The following is a 14,262-nucleotide window of genomic DNA, read 5'->3' on the forward strand; positions in this document are numbered from 1 at the left end:
AGAGAGAGAGAGAGCAGTGTGATTAGAGGCAGCTGGTCAGGATGACCTACTTCATCTGGAATTTACACTGGGAAACATGACAGGAACGACGTACAGTATCTCCAAGTTCCATGCTCTCTTCCTCTCGGTCTTGGAACGCGAGGATGGCTGGGTCTCTTGAAAAACCCTGATGAATCAATATCCCCACCTCCTGATAAACATGCTCACCAGTGTTACAGAATGGACCTGCAGAGCCAAGCTGTTCAAACACACACACAAACACAACAACAGCAACATTCAGTTATTGAGACCTGGCTGGACAATGTGTTCCACTTGTGCTCCAGTGTTTTTTGGACAACGGTAGTAGTAACAACAAAGCATAAAAATCTCTCAGTGTACAGTTCTAATATCCATTTGTGCAAGGCAAGGCCATATTATTTAAGTATCCTTTCTTAAGTTTTACAGTGTACCTTAGTTTTGGCACACACTTTTGCTTTTAGTGTTGAGATGGAAAGCTTTTACAACTAATGCATTTGCTTATTTCTTTTAATAAGTAAGTAGAGACACTACCATTCATTTTGCACAAACAGACGTGCACATAGTGTCTTCTCTCTGATCTCAATGGGGCGATGTGCATCTTTGGTCTCTCTGAGAGAAAAAATAGACAGGACACAACAGTCACCAAAATAAACCCTGCTCATGTGCAAAGTCTACCAGTATGTAATGACTTTTGAGGCCTTTCTATAGTATTTAATTTCAGTTGTAAAGTTTTTGCGAGTTATTTGTCATTTCAAATTTTCGTGGTTACTGAAATGGTGTTTGAAAATCTGTATATATATATATATATATATATATATATAAAACTTTTTTTTTTTCCACTTTCTTTGGGGGTTCCAGTCTTAACTGGAATTCACATAATTCACATTTTTCCGGACCAGGATTGTCACTAGTAAAGGACTTTGGAGAGTTTGGAGTTAGGAATAGCATACTAGCGTACAACTCTGTCAAGAGTAGTATGTTAGTAATGTAGTATGCTATACTAGAAAGAGTAATGCTTGTCCTATTCGAAATTGGTGCCATCAGCCTTGTCAGAATGACCCCAAAAACTGCAACCTGTTTACACTGAAATTAACTAAATTTGCAGTTCCTTTTAGTTTGCAAACTGACCTCTAGCTCCAAAAGAAAAACGTCAGCAACATGTACTTTTGTGCATTCGTTGAGGAAATGTTTAGACATGTTTAAAAATGAACTTCAGTGCTGGTTATGGCAAATAGCCTCACCAGCTTCCTGCAACAACCTGCTTTCCCTTCCTGCCTGTTTTTTTAGGGACCTTCTATAAAAAGCTTTAGGAATTGTAGCAAAATTCCCTTTTTTAATCTATGTACCCAAGTATTGATACATGTATTTTCCACATAATAGGCCAGATAATTATTATATAACTACTGGTCAGATGGCTTTCCTGTCTCAAAGGCTTTCATGGAAATAGACCTTAAAATTACATTGGCAATCAATGTAATCTTTTAACCAGGTGCACATTGATTTACCAGCACCAGACAAACATTAGTCGTAAGACGAGAGGTAAAACAGTTGTGATCAAAGGTTCTGTCATCATAAAACCGCTGAAAATGAGGAACTAACTGTGGCCGAAAAACAGGATAGAGTCTAATTTAGATAGTCTTCTGTTTAAATGCCTCACAACAACCTCCATGGCTGGTTTAAGATATTTCACCTGCCCACACACACACACACACACACACAATCCTAATAAGTGTACTGGCTCACAGCCAAATGCTTTAATGTGAATTGAAGAGTTTCCCATTTTGTTAGCAGGTTGCTCTTAACTCACCCCACTGAGTTCAGCTGAAACACAGCTGTCTATACTACTCCAGTTCTAATCTCTGCTATTAGCAGACACGTTATAGTTTGGCTGACTCATTTGTTTAACTATTCCATAAGGAAAGAAAGGCTGGAGAGATGGAGGGAAGGAGCAATGTTCATTAACGAACATTAATGCACCTGTTACAGCCTGAGGCACTGAAATGCATGTGTACTGTATATGTGGGGAACTGAATGTTTGCTAAGTGGTTGAGAACTATTATCAGTCATCAGTCATGAAATAAAATATATCACCTAAAATTTGAAAAACACAACATCATTATCTATTAATCAGTCAACAAATGGTCTATTCTCTATTGGCATAAAAACAAAGCCACACAGATGCTTGTTTTGAATGTGTGCACTTGATATGAGGCCATTATTTACTCACCTGCCATGGCAGGCAACGTCATATTAAACCCTGTAAACAGAGGGAATATTGTCTCAACTATAAGCTGGAAGTACTACTACCTCAGTGCGTGTGAATGGAAATAGTGAGTCGGTTCAGAACTTGGATAGCAGTTAGGAAAGCACTTTCTGTTGTTTCTAAATCGGTCAAGCATGTTAGAGGCCTTCAACAACACTTCGTTTAGAGATTAATAAGCTCAATGCATTTCACAGACAAACACACGCTCACTTTTTCAGACTGATAATGCACTTAGTTCAGTTCAATTACATTACATTTTTACATATTTTACGCAAGTGATGCTTGCCTTTTCCAAACTGGCCCCCATGATGTTATATACATATGTATTGTTTGTATTGTAAAATCATTTATTAAACTGCATTAAATTAGATTGCATTCCACTATAGATTTAAAAGCAAAAGATCCAACTATAGGATCATCGTAGGTTAAGGTAAAAAAAAAACATTTCCAATTATATTGTTGGTAATTATTGTGGTAGAAAAAGAAAAATAATCAAGTGATGCATTAACATGTCTGGTTTCATTTAGGGAACTTTTCAGATGGAACAGGGATTTTACTTTGATTTCAGTCTCGAAACATGTAAATAATGTCTGGTGAATCCCCTTCAAATGGGACTAAAAGATTACACAAAAACTTTTCTTTCTCTGGAAAGAGTACAGTCTTTTTTTCACCAGGCAGCATTGCATTGTGATGCATTTCCTGCACAATCTCTCTACCACATCCTGTCTGTCTACACATGTGACTTGTATCTGCACTCTCTCACAACCATGCTCACGCTCTGTGATCACTCCAAGATGCCACATACATCAATCCATTCAACTTCCTTAGCAACATGCACCAAAATACACTTATGGATTGCTACAATAGGCTATTCTTTTGCACATACTGACAGCAAAGAGATTTTAGGATTGTTGCTGTGTCTCTATTAATCCCCCCATCCCCCCACTGTGTATATATACACACCTCTTGTTAATTGGGTTGATTACTGATTGTGCTCCTCTCATGTTAATTAGGTTAACTATCTGAACGTGCTCCTCCCGAACTTTGTTAATAAAACATCATTTAGTGGATTGGAAGGACGTTGTTGCACAAAAATCTGCAGCCTACACCCTTAGGACACAGACCCGACCAAGAAGCTCTAAAATAGCCTTCAACAAGACACCCACACCTCATTCACTTCCTGTCATAACGGACACTAAACTAACATCTCACACTGATCAAGAGTCAGTTTCGCCTGTACACATTTAAGCTTGACTCTCACAAGATGGGTTTGAAAAGGCTAGCAGAAGCACCAAGATCTGTTGCAGACAGTGAAAAAGTAACCAGTTAAATTCAAACTCACAAAAGTGAGAATAAAAGTTGCTAAGACAACAAAACAGTGACAGCAAAACATGGCTGCATACATAGTGATGTTGGCAAACAGGTTTTGTTCCATTTCTTATTTTTAATAGCAGTTTTATGCTTTAAATATCAGGGCCAATAGCTGTGTTCTTTCTCTAAATTAGTCTGTCAACAGCAAAACCTTCCTAATTTATGTAAAGTCTATATATTATGTGGTTTAATACTCCAGTGACATATGTAAGTTAGTTTCACCAGAATAATATAATGCATAGAGGAAGCTCGACTCATTCCGGCCTCTTCTTCTTCCTCAAGTTATTATATAACAGACTCTAATGAAAAACATGCACACAGACACAGACTGTTTTGTGTGAGGCTTGGAAACACAGAATTAAGGATGCAGTCAGAGCTCAGAAAATATAGCACTGGCGCAGTCTCTCGAGTTTTGCATGTCAGTTGTAACGTCTGGGGACAAAAGCCGTTGTGCATGAACTGAACTAATTTTCTCCAAAACGTTCTCCTTGTTAAGTCAAATATATTTTGTTTTTGCTGTCGGTGCAGGCCTAAGCCAAGATGACATTTGGCACTGTTTACTGACTCCGTTTCCCATGTTAGCAACCACACACTCTGCAAACACCGCTCTGTAGTGTAAAATAGATTTTCTGAAGATATGTGGCCTCATTTATTAATGACATATAAATTGCCTATTTATCCTCCTGAGACCCTGTGACCTCATATGAGGACATTATATTTTGGCGTATTTCTCTGAGACTATACATGCCACAGTTTTAAGTCTGGATGTCATGTACAGAGCACATTCAGGGCTTTTCAGAGATACTAAATGTTTGGATATTTCACTATGACCACTCCCTCTCCTTGGTCTTCAAATATGTCTGATATTAATTTAGTGACACTCTTATGGAAATATATAATATTTTGTAATTCTGTTTAAGATATTTTGTAATTATCATTTAAATCTGTCTAATTTTTTAACTGTCTGTCATAAATCAACATCTCAGGAAAATATTATGGGTTTTCAAATCAAAATATGACTTTCTGTTACGAAACAGGATGTTGATTTCATAAGGACATAGTATAACTTATGAATGAAATATCATGTTTTACATGCTCTAAACAATGTAAAGACATGAAAAAAACTTTTCTCGGGTCTTAAGAGGTTAAGGGCACAGACTTATGTTTTTGCGCAAAATTTCCACCGGAATCACAACAGTTGCCTATGCACACACATTTGTTCCTGCCCTCGTCCAATCAATGTTGATGGTGAACTCTAAATGAAGGGGCGTGTGCCTGCATAGTAATTTGCATAGAACACGCCCAAACATCTCCATATAAGGGCTTTCCGCACAACTTAATCGGTCTCTCTCAGGCTTGTTTTCGTTAAAGTTAAATTAAGTTGATTTCTAAATGTGTTTTGAATAAAGGATCATTTTAAACCCGAATCTGAATTATAAAAACGTTCGCACACAAATTTTACGCAAAAATACGTGTGTACGCCCGATAAATTCCCACGAATAAAGCACCATTTCCATCCAGTGAGTTGAAGAGAACAAAATCGTCACTTCTTAATTAACTTGCGCTAAATATCACGAAGAAAAAATTTATTTGCTTCAGCAGGAGAAGGCACTGTAGCCTATATAGCTAATAAATTTGTATACAATAAAATACGCGCTTCGGAGCGCACAGACGCTTATTCTTATTCTCGGAGTCTGCTGTTTAAACGCAGTTCTAGGTGTTAATTACAACAAAGCACTTTGATGAAACTTTGCTCAAGCATTTTAAAATGACAAAACTAGCATTTCAGATGCTGTGCAATGAGATCGGTCCGTTGGTTGGCCCAGGAATGCTGTCCCATCGCAAAGTCACGTCTTTTTTGATGCGCATTAAGGAATTTATTCGGTAAAAGTGTTTCCACTTTATGCGCATGTTTTCTTATCGGATAAGACATTTATCCTAGTTAGTTAAGCGCATAAGTTTTTTATGCGCATTTTTTTTTTTTAATTTACGCTCATCTTGGCGTTAACATCCAGCGTCTTTTTATGCGATAACCCAAAATGCGCATGAAAATAGGTGAATATAGCGTCATGATATACTAGATTGTGGGTGGTTGGTTCCGCATTGCTTAAAGTATGTGGTTGCTAAAGTGCTATAAATGGGTTTTAGCATGTTCTTTTGCGTCTGTTTAGCGGTTGCTTAGCGGCCTAAGAAAAGGAGTCGCCTCTCAAGTCTTTGACATATTGATATTCTGTCTAACAGAAATGCTTCATGTTGCTTCTTTGATGCAAATACTCCATGCTAGTGATTTAAAATATCTACTAGGCCAAAGTGAATTCGAAGTATCAGTCCTTTTTTAGAAATCAACCAAGCAATTACATGCTAAATTTAACAATTAGAGATAGTGGCGTAGTTTAAACCACAGTAAACTTCCACATGAACACAACTGCAAAAATTTTACAGGCAAAAAAAAAAGTCTATAACATGTTCACCCTCACACAAAACTCCCAATCACCTGTGAAATTTTGCCTAACAACAGTAAATGTGACTGCACCTTAAGAGCAATAATTACACCCTTATGAAAATTAACCACGGTTTTACTACAAATAAAACCAAGAAACCATGGTTACTATAGTTAAACTATGGCAACCACAAATTAACCACGGTTTTGCTACACTAACCATAGTTTAACCATGGCGTTTGTGGTAAAACTGTGGCTATACAAATGGTAATCAATACACCAAAAAACCATGGTTACTACACTTTTACTATAATAAAACCATGGTTAATTTTTGTAAGGGTAGTAAAGCTTACCTTAGCAAACATCATTAATAAGATATAAATATGCATATTAACAAACTTGAGTGCCCCATCTCTACCAAGCTCCCATCTCTCCTGCCGTGCTAATTGCACACAACCACTATCAGCCCATTGTTTTGCCCAAGCATTAAAAGGCCCATTCATGGCTTTGCTCTGGGTCCCCTTGTCTCCTAACTAATTATGCATTCAGACTTTTTTTTCAAACTACCGTCATGGCATGAAATGACTTCAGCCTTCGAAATCTGCTTCAAAACCCAATTACGTCTTCAGCTGACAAGTTACCCACACACCCGTCTCCATAACCAAAGACAAAACAATAGCTAATCTAGACACAGGCAACTATGCAGTACTGACACCAGCGACCATCCAAAGAGGTTCTGACGTAACGGGCACCGGCTGTGAAGGCAGACAAAAGGGAAACGACATAAAGAGAGCAAGAGAAAATAGAAGGGGGAGAATTTTGTGACCTGGAAGGTCAGGCTGTACACTGGGGTGAGGATGCGGTTTGTGTCTTATCAAAGCACCATGGGGGAATGTGTTTTGTGTGTAAAGGCAGAGGGCAAGGGTTCAGCTCTGACCTAAAAGAAGAGAATCGAAGCTTGTGGCCTGGAATCCTGGGGTCACTCTTTAGATGCACATTCTGATGCATATTCCTAACAGCAATCCACACATTCCCTATAATGAATTCGTTTGACATCACTGAAGGTCTCTCAGAGTCCAGCATCAGAGGAATGCAACCAATCCCTTCATACTACAATACACACAGTCTCTGCCCCATAGGACGATGTTGTTTTTGAGGTTAGGAAAGCACATTAGGGTGTAGTCTTTTGTATGAGCTGCCGGTATCGTAAGTGCAAAGAAAAATATTTTGGAAAGAAATCAAAGACATCTGCACAATAAGAGCACTTGTGCTCAAATGGCAGGGAGTTTAGTGTGAAGTGGACTTCAGGGAAAATACCCTGAGCATATGTATTCAACATAGAAAAGGGCAAAAAATGTACTAGAGAAATTATGAGGGAAAAATACCATCCTTTTATTTTCAATCTACATTTTCACAAAATAAAAAAATAAAAAAGTTCTTTACACATACATGCCAAAAAGGCTTCAATTATGATCAAATAATTAAAAAAAAATCCTTCATTTTGTACATCTTCAATTTAAAAAAAAATGTACAAAACGAAAAAACAAAAACAGAAAATAAACATTAAATAAATAACTTAAACATGAACAAAATGTACAAGCATTTGCTTCTTGATTTAGGTGCAAAATGTGCACCAGGAAATAAAGTTAGACAATGTTAAACTAGTTAAAGGAGTTGACAAAGTGAATAAGACACACTGGTCCACATTTTTGGGTCTTGTTAACTGTTATATTATTTGTTACAGAATTTTAAACAATATTCCAGCGACAAACAGACATCCACATCTACTTTCAGCATTTTAGACTAATCTGAATACTTCAAGTCTAAAATAATATTTAAATTGCCCATCCAATCTTAAGCTAATGTTTTGTATTCAGATGCTTTTGGCACACTTAAAATTATTACCAACTTGACCAAACAGGCTCTCAATTTTTCTCAGAAAACAAGATGAAAACACTGTTTTATCATCACTGGATTCTTTGGTTTATCTTGGTGTCCACTTTTGGTCTTCAGTTTCCTTTTCGCTCATTTTAAACATTTAGTCTTTGGCAAAGGGAGTCTTTGAATTCTCAGTTCGCTTTTGTTTCTCACAGTTTGCTTTCCTCCTCTTCCAGGGGTCGGTTTAGTCCGGGAATGTACTTCAACAGCCTCCGCCTGAAGCTCTTCTGTTTGGGTTTGCGCTGCAGTGTGCTGAACCCTCCGCACTGCTGTTTCTCTCCGTTAGGCACCGAGGATGACGACGGCGGGCCCCTCAGGTAACTGCGTGTGCTGGCGCTGCGGGTCAAGGTGGTCTTGGCAGTAGCGAAGAGCTCGCTGGCGGGTCGGATGAGGCGTGGACGGCCGCTTTGAGTCTTCTCTTGGTTTGAGTCGAGCTCGTCGTTGCTGGCGTTGTTGGAACGCTCCCCCTGGAAGATGCAGGTTTGGTAGAGTGGGTCATCCTCAGTTGTGGCAGCACTAAGATGGCTGATGCTGCTGCCCGTGCTCCCGGTGCCACATAACGCACGCATGGCTGCGGGGCTCGGAGCTCCCAGACTACCGTATAAACCGGCTGACTCCAGAGACTCATACACAGCCACATCACTCATGACGATGCCTGTGAGATTGAAAACAGATAGCTAAATTAAACTCTGGAAATGTTTTAAAGTGCCCCTATTATTGATTTTTGAAAATGACCCTTCATGCAGGGTGTAACACAGCTCTAAGAGAATGAAAACATCCTGCAAAGTTATCTGAAAGTGCACAGTGCATAAAGTTATTGTCTCTCAAAAGAAAGAGTCGACTCTGAATCAGTGAAACGAGTCGTTTTTAAAACGAATCCCAAGCCGTTTCATGTTGACATCAACATGAAATATTAGCATATTGCCCACCCACTTATTGGTCTTTTTGAGTTGGTCTGAATAAAAATGCAAATTCATTCTTTGCCACTAGGTGCAGCTTTTGGAGCGGTAAAAATAGCGGTTTCCCCGGTAACGCTGTACACAAAGCAGCACTGCACTCACAAACGCTGCTTTATCAGACATTACAGGCATGATGAAATGGAAATGAATTTGACCAATCGGACCAATCACTGCAGATTAGCATCACGCAAAGGAGGAGTTTGTAAAAATGAATCATTGAGCGAATCGTTTGGGAGTCGTTGACGTTGAGCAAGTAAGGTAAAAATAAATGCATATTATAAGACAATGAAAGTGTTTTTTGACCTTGCATGCATGTCAACCTGTTGTTGGGGACTCCCAAAACCAAAATATGAACCTTTCATAACCCATAATAACCCACGAAAATTACTCCCCATTTTAAAATAAGTCTTTAAGGGATCCTGCAGGCTAGTAAAGTATTATGTTGGTATGCTAAGGCATTTAGTTTGATCTTTACTCACACTGGAAAAAACTAGCATGTGCTTCTAAATATGTTTTTCTTTATTTACCACACTCTCTAAGTCATCTATCACAACATTGTGCTAACAGGAAGTGTTTTGTGTGATACAAATACATGCAGAAGTGTGCAAATGTCAGGCTGCCAACCTTTATACATTATTGAAACAAGCTCATTCAAAGGCCTGGTGTAGTAAAGATCGCTATCATGTGCTAAAATCTCACCATGCACAAGCCGCTGCTCCTGCACCATTAGAGATCTGTATTCATCCCATTTCTCATGCAAGGTTTGCTGGAGAGACAAAAAGACACAGTAAGAGTCATTTCACGTGTCATTCTACTAGTCTGTTCATTTACTTTTTCCCCATCGTCATCATCATAGAGAACAGGGAAGTGTGTGGTCAGTGAGGTCAGACAGTTCTCAAGTTCTCTATTGCTACTTCTCGCATCAACAAACCATCAAATTTGAACTCATTGCAGAGTTCTTTGTTGTGTGGGTCCATTTTTAATCAATTATTTTCACCAAATATGATAAAAAGAACAAAAAGTTGCTTTGTCATGATACTAATAAACTTAATTTTTGTATTTATTCTGGTATCTTCTGTTTTTTTAATCTATTTTACTGAATCTCATAATAAAAAGGGATGCACCTATTTTACAATAAACAGGTAGCAAAGAGCAGATTATTTTTATGTTATGGCAGACAACTGTTCTATGTAAAATGTTCTATTTCGTCTAAATAAATGAAAAATAAAACAATAAACTAAAATAAATTGTTTTAAATTCTAAAATCAAGTTTAGGCATCACAACATTATAATGTACATTATGAAAAATGGATATTAATTTTAAGGTTTGCAAAAAAAATAAATTTAGCATTGTTATTAAATTATTAGTGTTTTTAAATATGTGACCCTGGACCACAAAACCAGTCATAAGTAGCACGGGTATATTTGTAGCAATAGCCAACAACAAGCCTTTGTGCCAAAACGTATCTCTCAAATACCACAGAAGTGACAACCAAAATGAAACTGTATTATAGTTGTATTTAAACTTTATGGCCTAGGCATCTTCTTTCACATATGAGAATGTCATAAGGAATGTAAAAATGTGCCTCGTTTCGTTTCAAACAGCGCTATGTCAGCTGTACTGTGGTATGTGAGGATTAAGACTGGCCTGTCACTGGAACAGGTGGGTTTGTGAGAGGAAACAGGTGTGGTCGGCGCTAGTGCTCTGTGCCAGACCGGGGCAGCTGTGTAAAAGCTGGGCTTACATTACAACGCTTGTAAACGTCTCCGTATACGAGAGGACACGCTGCTTGATTCGAGCATGTCGGTGTACATGTGGTCCGAGAGACTTACCTTTAGATACTGCAGTCGGGCTTCCAATTCTGCTTTTCGTATAGAGTCACTATAGACGGTTTCTAGCCTAGACACAGGAACAAAACACAGCATTGCATGACAAAGTCACTTCCTATATTGTGCAGTATTACACTTCAAAGCCTCAATCTATTAAACACAGCAATTAAACAAAGTCAAAGAGCTCTTTAAAACAGACTTAAGACCACAACGTGTCTGAATATGAGCTTAGTGGTAATACAAAACTCCCCAGCCCCCAGATGTTTATAATTTCAGGACCGGCATTGGTGATATGGATATGAAGCGGGAACCTCTTTTGAATGGGCTGCTGTAAACTCTCATTTACAGCAAAACCCCATGCTTAAAAGTGGAAATAACTGGGTTAAAAGCCATGGAGAGGGAAGGCATGAACTTCTTTCATTTTTTTTTTTTTTTTTTGAGATTCACAAGGGAACCCATGGCTCAAAATTATCTTCTAGATTTGTAAAGCTTAATTTAACAGCTCCTCTTCATTTATACCAAGTAAAAGATTTATGTCAAGTACAGTAAGAACTTACTAAAACAAAAAGGAAACATTGTTCAGAAAAAAAAACACGACCCACAAAAAAAAGCCACAGAGTGACTTGACAGTATCCGGTTTTACAGTTTGAAAGAGTAAAAATCCACGCACAGTCTATGTGGGTGCTGCTCTGTGATATTTGCTCTTGCTTAAACAGCAGGGCTGCCACTCAACTGTCATGGGGTTGACCGATTGATGAGATCTTCAAGAGAGAAAGCAAGCCTTCTGAAATATTACTCCTATTCACACAGACTCATTTTACAACAAAACAGGATATTCAAGAGCTAGATGAAGGAAACGGATCTTTATGCTTTAAAATGCAGTAACGCACTCCTTGTGACCCCAAGGACCACTCTGAATATTCTAGCCTCTGTGTCAAATGCTGGTTTAGAGCGGGAGCAAACATAAAGGGTGGTGTTAATGTGAGCACACTTACCGACTTTAAGGCCTGCAAGTTGGGCAGGACTGTCTTCGTGGACTTTGCAAACAAAGGTGCACATCTCCACTGAGTTCTCACTCTGGTGATGCAGCCCATATGTCTGTAGACACACACAATAAAAAATAAAATAAAAAAAACGGACTGTAAACAAAGATGTCTCGTCTGCAGAGGGTAACGTTATTTGTAGATCTGCAATCAGATTATACTAAAGTAAACAAAATGAGTCATACGCTCGCAAGGTGTGCCATTGTTCTTGTTCGACGTAGCATTGCTAAATCAGGTCTGATAGTGTTTCCACAGTGGATTAACACCATAATGTGCTCAATGACGAGAATGTTGACCTGCACGGCTTCACAAAGACTGACTGACAGACTCAATGGCTTGAAGGATGCTGAACGTGAGGGATGGCTCCAGGTGGTTTACTCACATGCAAACATCTTTGATAAACAAGCCACACCGAAACTGGGCCATTTTTGTTGTTGTTTCAACGTTTGAACTGTAAATGCAGTTCATCACCACTAAACCACACCAAGCCATCTGGCTGAGGCTTATAAAAATGTGTGGCTATTCAGCAGTTTACATTTCAGCACCATGAGAGTTAGCAAAAGATACAGCCAGTTTACTTGGTGTCAAAACCAGTTTTACTTCTGTAATGTGGCGATTTCCAAATAAAAAAAATATTCAATTATTCAATTCAGTCAAAATATTACGTTTTTCAGAAGTGAAGAAAGTTACATTTACTTTGAATATATTATTTTATACAAGTTGGTCGGATGGATAATATATCAGTGACTCTACATGGGACAAGCAGTTTGCAAAATGGATAGATAATAATGTAATATAGTATATTATAGCATTGAATGGATGGATGATGGGTAATATAATGAAAATTAATACAAAATATCAGCTACTCTATACAAGCAGTTTGCAATATGGATGGATAATATAACAATTTAAATAGTCAATTAGGTAAAAGAAAATAAGTAATTTTAATAGTAGCAATAAAAGGTAAGTCACGCCACGCAGTTTCTCCACTTTACAATAAAACAACTTAGGTCAGCTGAAGGACTAGCAACTGGATCTCTGTGTAAATGGTTATGGATATAAAGAGGCTCGAACAAATCATAGTGGTGTGAGATATTTCAGAGAATTAATTCTAGGAGTTAAAAACCATGCACTTCTTCACAGCAAGAGAAGTTTACAACAGAACAGGAAGAGACTTAGTGAGACTCGATATGCAAAACATCAGCTTCTGTTTCCATTATAACTGTAATCAGTAGCTCATGTCGAAATGCACATGCTGATATACTAAAGTCATTTGCATGTTGGTGCCTTTGGTATCAGTGGTACTTTGGTTCACGGATGTGTGCAGATTCAAATGAGCATCTGACTTTGCTGTTAGTTTCCTGACGTGCGTGGAGCCCAAATGTTTGCTATGGCGCACAATGTTTTCATCAGTCACCACAGAAACACACTGTGGCTCCAAGATGCTCTCACGATGTTCACTTTCACAATGAATGACAATTTGACAATTGACAATTGAATGAGTATAACATGCGTAGGAACGCCTTATTTCAATAGCTTTGAGGATGACTGATGTTGCTGCTCGCTTCCCATGCAGAAACCCAAGGCTGTTGTTGAGGTTAACAGCTTCGTAAGCGGAGGATACTGTTAAACCTCATTCTGTCAAATAGAAAAGGTGAATCTGACTAAACTTTGGGTGACTCTTCATAAAGGCGGTCTTAAAGGAATAGTTTACTCAAAAATGACGGTTCTGTCATCATTTACTCACCCTTGTGTTGTTACAAACCTCAATGACTGACATCATTCAGTAGAGCACAAAAAGAGATGTTTCAAAGAATGATCACGCTGCTCTTTAACATTACAATGAAAGTGAATGGGGACTGGGGCTGTCAGCTGCCAAAAAAAGCATCAAAAAGCAGTTAATAGGGCCTTTCGCACCGCTTTAGTTCCAGAATTAAATGTACAGTACTAAAGTACTGGGACGATTTTGCGCGAACTATTTCCCAGTACCATTCGCACCAACAGTGTGTACTAGGAAGTGACGTAAGCCGGTCGACAGCGACGTCATTTGTGCGCGGCGTTCAACAACAGAAAAGTAGAACAACGTTAACAACAGGAGGATGGAGGACGCTGTGATCGGAGCTGTGTTTTTGTTGTCTCACGGGTTTCACAATAACGGACATGTGGCAGAACTATTGTTCCAGCCACCAAAGACAGATTCACAAATAACCTGCCTGATTTATCTCAACTGCTCTGTGTACCAATAAGTACACATGAACTAGACGAAATGACTAGCAACATGGGCACTATCTTCTCTAAATACATTAGAAGCTGTTGCCCCCATCAAATTGAAAAAGGTTAGAGAAAAACGTACTGCGCCATGGTACAACAGTAATACCCATTCTCTCAAGAAAAAAACTC

The 14,262-nt window shown here is 38.5% G+C and overlaps 1 protein-coding gene and 1 long non-coding RNA gene across 2 annotated transcripts in view; both read right to left on the reverse strand.

Moving 5' to 3' along the window:
* The window catches only part of LOC107671843 (uncharacterized), a 21,837-nt gene extending 16,627 nt beyond the window's left edge, over window positions 1-5,210 (reverse strand). The window contains exon 1 of the long non-coding RNA XR_001632256.1: window positions 5,150-5,210. This is a non-coding gene — a long non-coding RNA (uncharacterized LOC107671843). The remainder of the gene's footprint in view (window positions 1-5,149) is intronic.
* A 2,485-nt stretch (window positions 5,211-7,695) lies between these two features.
* Window positions 7,696-14,262, reverse strand: part of LOC107671830 (general receptor for phosphoinositides 1-associated scaffold protein-like) — a 12,806-nt gene continuing 6,239 nt past the window's right edge. The window contains exons 4-7 of the mRNA XM_016464816.1: window positions 11,706-11,917; window positions 10,823-10,889; window positions 9,689-9,755; window positions 7,696-8,685 (exon numbers count right to left, since the gene is read on the reverse strand). Of these exons, the coding sequence (XP_016320302.1) occupies window positions 8,180-8,685; window positions 9,689-9,755; window positions 10,823-10,889; window positions 11,706-11,917 (852 nt within the window). The 3' untranslated portion in view covers window positions 7,696-8,179. The remainder of the gene's footprint in view (window positions 8,686-9,688; window positions 9,756-10,822; window positions 10,890-11,705; window positions 11,918-14,262) is intronic.

This window comes from Sinocyclocheilus anshuiensis, unplaced genomic scaffold (assembly GCF_001515605.1).
Source record: "Sinocyclocheilus anshuiensis isolate Anshui unplaced genomic scaffold, SAMN03320099.WGS_v1.1 scaffold1089, whole genome shotgun sequence".
Classification (NCBI taxonomy): Eukaryota; Metazoa; Chordata; class Actinopteri; order Cypriniformes; family Cyprinidae; genus Sinocyclocheilus; species Sinocyclocheilus anshuiensis.